The sequence below is a fragment of the Arachis hypogaea genome, chromosome 20, assembly GCF_003086295.3.
Source record: "Arachis hypogaea cultivar Tifrunner chromosome 20, arahy.Tifrunner.gnm2.J5K5, whole genome shotgun sequence".
NCBI lineage: Eukaryota > Viridiplantae > Streptophyta > Magnoliopsida > Fabales > Fabaceae > Arachis > Arachis hypogaea.
The window spans coordinates 13,257,272-13,264,453 of NC_092055.1; the positions used below are offsets into that span (position 1 = coordinate 13,257,272).

Genomic DNA, 7,182 nt, shown 5'->3' on the forward strand with positions numbered 1-7,182 from the left:
TTTTGGGAGTTAATTTCTATTTTTTGGATTTAATTATGTTGATTGTTAATTGTTGTTTTTCTGGGTTAATTATTGTTTTGTGAGTTAATTTTCTTTGTTGTTCATTGTTGTTAAAAGAGCTGGATTATTGTTATTTTGTTCTGACTTCTGGGTTAATTATTGTTGACTATTTGTAATTTTCTGAGTTATTTTTGTGCTATTATTTTAGTTCTAAGTTAATTTATTAGTAGTTGGCTTGTTGCTGAGTAAAATTAGTTAAACTTAAAAACGTGTGCTCTTCAACTGGATCCATCTCTGATTGATGTTGGAAGAAGAGTTTTTAGTTGAAATCTCGGATGAGAAAACTGATAAGCTTGCTTGCTGTGTCAATGTTGCGAAGTACATAGCCTCAACTAAAGGCAAGGTTGCGAGAACTGAACCGGTAAGGTCACTGGTTTACTGGTTATTGGTTCGATCGGAATTCAACCGGTTTAATTAAATATTAAATAAAATTATTTTTAATTCAATATATAATTTCAAATATATAAATTCAATAATTTCTAATTTAATAAAATTTAAAATTTTACAATTTCACATAATAAATTATCCATAATTTAATATTAGAAGTTCACAAACAATTTCAAACATCAAAGTTCATAACTAAAAACAATCAAAACGCACATAAAGACAGACACATAATGTTCTACTATCAAAAGAAATACTAACAAACAATTGTTTCAAACTTGCACACAATATGATGATATATAGGTATAAGGCCTTCTCTTCAATTTTTTTTGGTAAAAGATAGGAGACTTTTAAATATCATCTAAAGACCAATTGATACATTTATTATCTGAGTACATAAAATCCAAAACTGTGTCCCAAGAGATAATGCATTAAACTATAATATAAGACCAGAAGTTCTACTTCAACAATGACGGGAGAAACTATCATCTTCAATTGTTTCATTACCTCCTCCCAAATTGAGATTCATGGCAATATGGATCTAACTATTCCTTTGGGGACCCTTTGCCATGCTATCATTCACTTTCCCACCACCAATAAGCTCCCGGTTGTCCACCTTGTTTTTCCTACCAGTCCCACTAGTTCTTTCAACTTTTGCTTGAATATCAAAAGTAGAAAATCTATGTGTTTGGATGCATGTAACTTTAAGGGCAGAGAACTCAACCAATCCAATAAGTATATAGAGTGCAAAATTGGAAACCAACGTCAAATCAATCACTCTAACAATTCAGTTAAAACTTGAAAAGAAACAGTTGAATCAAAGGAGAATATCAACTCATGCCTGAGCTATGAGCATTCAACACGAGATTCACACAAAAAGGAGGGGACGAGATCCAAGTCATCCAACAACAATTACCTACCTAATTAGCAAAATTTGCATCCCGATTCAAATGATATCCACCCCCAAATGCGATAAATCAAAACAATATTCAATATTCAATTTTAGCATCATAAAAATCAATCCTTGATCCAACCCAACCCAAGAGAGAAATACGGTATACATAAAAATAATTCCAAGTAATAACATTTACTTACCGGCAGCAAGAGACAGACAATGGCGAAGACAGAGAGAGGGAGAGCTCGAACATAGCTCTCACGCGCGGCGATAGAGCTTTCACGCGACGGCGACAGAGCCTCCACACGTGAACACAAAGAGAGAGCTCTCGAACAGAGGAGACGACGACGGAGCTTCCACACGCGACGGAGCTTCCACACGCAACGATGCTTCCACAAACACGCCTATACCCAGCGGAGAAGAGTGGCGATGAAAACGAGCGGGGCTGGGGGCTGGGGGCTGGGAGCTAGGGGCTAGGGTTCTTCACTTTGTTCTTTCAATTTCCATTTTCAGTTTCAGAGAGGAGAGGGTGGGAATGGGGTTGGGGCTGCGTTAGGCTGTTAGGGTATTAGATTTAGGTTTTTTTTTCCCAGCCCATTAAATGACGCTGTTGGGGGCAGTTTAAACCGAAAATCCATTAAAAAAACCGTTCAGTTTACCTGTTAACTCCTGGTTTGATCGGTTTTTTGTTAAGTAGTTTTTGAAACTGACTGAACCGATTTGGTGATTGGTTTTCGGTTAATCTGATTGAACCGATTGATTCGGTTCTTAGAACTATGACTATAGGTTGATCAAAAAATTATTGAAAAGTCTGAAATTTCACTTTGTTATTCTCTTGGGGGATGTGGCATTTAAGTTATATGAACCTGTGTTAAGTTTGTTTAGTAGCATATATGACTTGATGTTAGTTTCTTTAATAGTGTGCTTTATATGGGAATGCCTTAATTAGTCTAAGGAATTTCAAATAATTGATTTTAACTAATATTGAACACTTGTGTTAGTTTACTCTGTAATGAATATGATTTGTGATGAGTAGCATATATGTGAATTTTGGTATTTTTTAGTTATAAACTTTGATATTTGAAGTTATTTGTGAACTTTAAATAATAAATTATAGATAATTTTTTATGTGAAATTGTGAAATTTTGAATTTTATTAGCTTATAATTCATTAAATTTGAATATTTGAAATTATATATCAAATTTTTAAAAATTTTATTTTATATTTAATTAAATCGGTTGAATCTCAGTTGGATCACTGAACTATTAAAACAGTCACTTCACCGGTTCATTAATCGATTCGGCTCTCGTAACCTTGTGATTTATCGATTGTGAAAAAAAATATTCTGTGTTAGTGACTAGTTTATTATCTATTTTTGTATAAGAGCCATTCAGATAGAGACGCTTAAAACGTTTTTTTTTTAAAGATGTTTTCTAGTAATTAAAATTCAATACATATAATCAATTAAACCGTATTCTTTTGTCAAAATTAAATCAGATAAATCGATTTGGCTAAAAAATCAATAAACCAAATATTGAACCGGTCTAAATTAATATTCTTTTTTTATATAGAAATTGACTACAATAACTTTATTATAGAAAATAATTAAAATACTCTATTATATATATTAATTTTGAGAATCTTAAATCCTAACCCTATGACGGCAGAGAGAGAAGAGAAGGGTTAGGATTTAGGGTTCTCAAAATAATAATAATAATAATAATAATAATAATAATAATAATAATAATAGCATTTTAGTTATTTTTTACAATAGGGATATTATAGCTATTTTTTTATAAAATAATATTAATTTAGACGGGTTTAAAGTATAATTTATTGATTTTTCGGTCAAATCAATTTGTCTGATATAATTTTGACAAAAATAATACGATTTAATTATTATATGTATTAAATTTTAATTACTAAAAACATCTTTAAAAAAATGTTTTAAACATCTTTATTTAAATGATACTTTTTTTATATTATTATTTGTGTCTAAAAATTAATACTTGATTAGGGTAAAGTACTAAATTGGTCCCCTATGTTTGGGCGTAATTCTGTTTTGACCCTTAAGGTTTAAAGTGTTCTATTTGAATCCAAAAAAATTTCATTTAGTATCAATTTAGTCCCACAGTGAGGTCAACGTTAAATAATTAATGGAATATCCTACATAACAACAGTACAAGAACAAAATCGATAGTCTGGAGAACAAGTACAAGCTCCAGAGGCATAAAATCAACCGTTGATGCATCAATACATTTATTTATTATTTTTTTTAATATATAAATAAAATATTTTCTATAGAACTAAAAAGAATGATAAATAAATGTATTGATGCATCAACGGTTGATTTTGTGCCTCTGGAGCTTGTACTTGTTCTCCAAATTATCAATTTTGTTCTTGTACTGTTGTTATGTAGGATATTCCGTTAATTATTTATATTTAACCTCACTGTGGGACTAAATTGATGCTATATAAAACTTTTTTGGACTTAAATAGGACACTTTAAACCTTAAGGACTAAAACAGAATTACACCCAAACATAGGGGACCAATTTAATACTTTACCCAACTTGATTATTATTAATATGTTTATAAATACATGTATTTTAACCTTTTAATTTTAATTTTATTTTTTATAATTTTATATTTTTATTTAAATATGGTCCAATTAACCAATTTAACTTGTGAAGTTGAAGGAGTGATCCAATTGTATAACCGAGGAAATTATCAATTCGGTTCTGATATCTATAGCTTTCGCCTTTCAGAACCTTGATCTAATCCCATCTGTGTACTCTCTCGGCTCTCACAGCTTCACGCTCTCTGAGCTCTGCTGTTTTGCCGCACCTCTCCCAGCTGCCAACTGTGGAGCGGCCCTCCTCACTCGGAACTCCACCGTGGAGCCGCTGCGTCAGGATATCGGCCTCTCCTCTCACCGTCGCCGCTCTCACTGTGTCAATCTTCAGGTAAGCCGTTGTCGTTACGTCTGTAGACTGTGGCTCTGTTTCTTTAACTTTTCTTGATTGACATACGCTTTCTCTGTGTTATATTGGAAACTGAAACGAGCTGAATTGCTCTTATCGTTATGGTGTTCAGTGTTCTATTCTAAAGACAGTTCTTCAGGATGCATGCACTGAGAGTTTCTCCTTTACTTATTGCTAAAACATTTCAAGCAATGGAAATTCCATCAAGCACACGAAGCACTGTGGTAAGATTTGGGAAGTGACATTACTAGTTAAAATATGCAAACTCATAGCGCCAAACATTTTTTTGTCTTAAGTTCTTTTGTTGTAATTTCAGGTGTGTGCTGCAAAAGGTCCAAGGCCGCGCTATCCACGAGTTTGGAAGACCCATAAAAGAGTTGGGACCATTAACAAGGCTGCTAAGCTTGTTGAGACTGTAAGTTTTTAATTTAATTTCGAAGAAATTACCATTTCTATCATAAAAGTTCAGCATGTCGACAAATCTACCATGAATAAAGGAAACTAATTTTGTACAAAAGACGAACAATTCTGATTTTCTACCATTGAAAGCTTGGAATTTTAACAAATCTACAATAAAAGTAAAGTTCAAATACTTTTGTCACATAAACTATCTTTCATGAGTACAAAATTAGTTTCCTCCCTTCATGGTTAAAATTTGTCAGTGATTTAAAGTTTCATGGTTAGAAATGGTGCTTACTTTTTAATTTTTGTTCCAGTTGTTTCTTCTCACTTGATAATCATGATAGTAGAAAATTTGTGATTGATTTTTTCCTAGGTGATTTGGATTCTTGGAAAAGTTAATGTCTCTGTATGTGTTGTGTGTAGATTAGACAGCTGTCAAATGTCAAAGAGGAAGTTTATGGTGCTCTTGATTCCTATGTTGCTTGGGAATTAGAGTTCCCTTTAATTACTATGAAAAAGGCACTCAAGACTCTAGAAGATCAACAAGAGTGGAAGCGGGTGATACAGGTACTTAAACAAAGAAATGCTATCCATGTAAACTTTTAGGTAGCGGTTGTTTCAGAGACTTGGACAGAGACTGGGAGATTGTAATTCAGTATTGTGTATGGTGGTCAGTGACTGGTACTAAAATTTTAGTTCCGCGACATAAAATTTTAGTCCCGAGACATAAAATTTCAGTCCCTTCAGTACCTCCAGAAAGTGTGGACACAAGAGAATTGAAATTTTTTATAACGGAGACTGAAACTTTAATAACATTTCTTGTCAAAAACACCTTCATTTAACTTTTCAAATTTCATCTACCCGTCAATCTCCATATTTATCTTAAAAGTAGACATAATAGTGAGACATAACACAGTTCAATAAATTTTACACTAAACGCAATACAAAGACTTAATTTAGTCTTTGTCTCCCAGTCTTAGTCTCTTAGTCTATCAGTCTCAGTCTCTCTTCAAAACGCAACCTTAATGCCTTTGTCTTCATTCATGTTGTATTCACCAGGTTGTTGGATGTCATCTTCAGGAACCAGAGCTATTTAATTTATTTTGAGTTTATTTTTTTAATTTATATTTTGTTTAACTTTCTAATGTCTTATGTTGCTGTGTATATTCGATCTGGGAATATCCTCTAAATTAGTTCCCGCGTATACAAATTACCGATGGAACTGTAGGTAACAAAGTGGATGTTAAGCAAAGGCCAAGGTAGGACTATGGGAAGCTATTTCACATTATTGAATGCATTAGCAGAAGATGATCGAATCGATGAAGCTGAAGAGCTTTGGATGAAGTTATTAATGCAGTATATGGAAAGCTTGCCTCGTAAATTCTTTGATAAAATGATATCTATCTACTACAAGATAGGCATGTATGACAAGATGTTTGAGGTATTATTCTGATTTGTGATTTTATGTCAATATAAATAATTTGCACCTTTATAATCTGCTTACTAGTCATGAAATTCCCAAATTATAGGATATTACTTGTTCAACCGGTGAAATATATTTAGGAGGAGAAACTTTATTACAGACAAAAAATAAATGATAATTACAAGAATAAAAGATAAATAAAATTAAAGAGCTATATAACCAAGACAAGCTAATTGCTAGAAAATATTCAAACTCTCTAAATATCCACCAAATATCATCCTGAAACAGACATGATCTGATTGTAGGTTTTTGCTGATATGGAGGAGCTTGGTGTTCATCCTAATTTGACTGTCGTGCAAGTGATTGGAGGTGTCTTTAAGGAGCTGGGCATGTTGGACAAATATGAGAAGATACACCAAAAATATCCACCACCTAGATGGAAATATAGATACGTCAAAGGAGGACGGCGTATAAAAATCAAGGTGTCTGGTCAACCTTATCAAGGCAACTACAGAGAAGAGAATGAGCATGCAAAGGTAAATGGTGAATCAAATTTGGACTTAGACGACAATGATACATCAGAAGAGACTTCAGAGTTAGAGGAAGTTGATGAACAATTCAACCAGGACGCCAATACAAGAACCATGGAATCTAAACAAATATCAGATGATTCATTTGAGACTAAGGAACCAGTGTTAGATGTATAATAGTTCGGGAAAGATGATTTAAGATAATTCAATACTTGATGAGTTTCCATTGGCAGTTATTTCTGTCATAGTTGGAATGTATTGTATACATGCCTCTATCATGGAAGGATGGAAAGTGTTAAGGACATAGAATGGAGACACTCTTGGGTAGGGGTGGCAATATGCACTCTACCCATGGCTACCCAACCCGACCCAACTAGGCTAGGTAGAATTGTGGGTAGGATTCTTGTGCGGGTTGAGTTCTACCCTATTCGACTAATTTGCACTCTATATATGTATATGTTATATACTTATATAAAAATATGTTTCAAGTGGATATTAAACTAAA

At 32.9% G+C, this 7,182-nt stretch overlaps 1 protein-coding gene and 1 long non-coding RNA gene across 2 annotated transcripts; one reads left to right on the top strand and one right to left on the bottom strand.

Annotated features, from left to right (window-relative positions):
* Window positions 1-744: 744 nt before the first annotated feature.
* LOC112786889 (uncharacterized) lies at window positions 745-1,939 on the bottom strand. The gene is made up of 2 exons (XR_003194359.3): window positions 1,540-1,939; window positions 745-1,070 (listed from the first exon to the last, which is right to left on the bottom strand). It is a non-coding gene; the product is annotated as an uncharacterized lncRNA (long non-coding RNA).
* Window positions 1,940-4,024: 2,085 nt separating this feature from the next.
* On the top strand, window positions 4,025-7,182 carry LOC112784422 (pentatricopeptide repeat-containing protein At4g21190). The gene is made up of 6 exons (XM_025827620.2): window positions 4,025-4,304; window positions 4,435-4,546; window positions 4,639-4,737; window positions 5,148-5,291; window positions 5,953-6,165; window positions 6,453-7,182. Exons 2-6 carry the CDS (start codon window positions 4,463-4,465, stop codon window positions 6,852-6,854), a joined length of 942 nt encoding a protein of 313 aa, XP_025683405.1. The 5' UTR covers window positions 4,025-4,304; window positions 4,435-4,462; the 3' UTR covers window positions 6,855-7,182.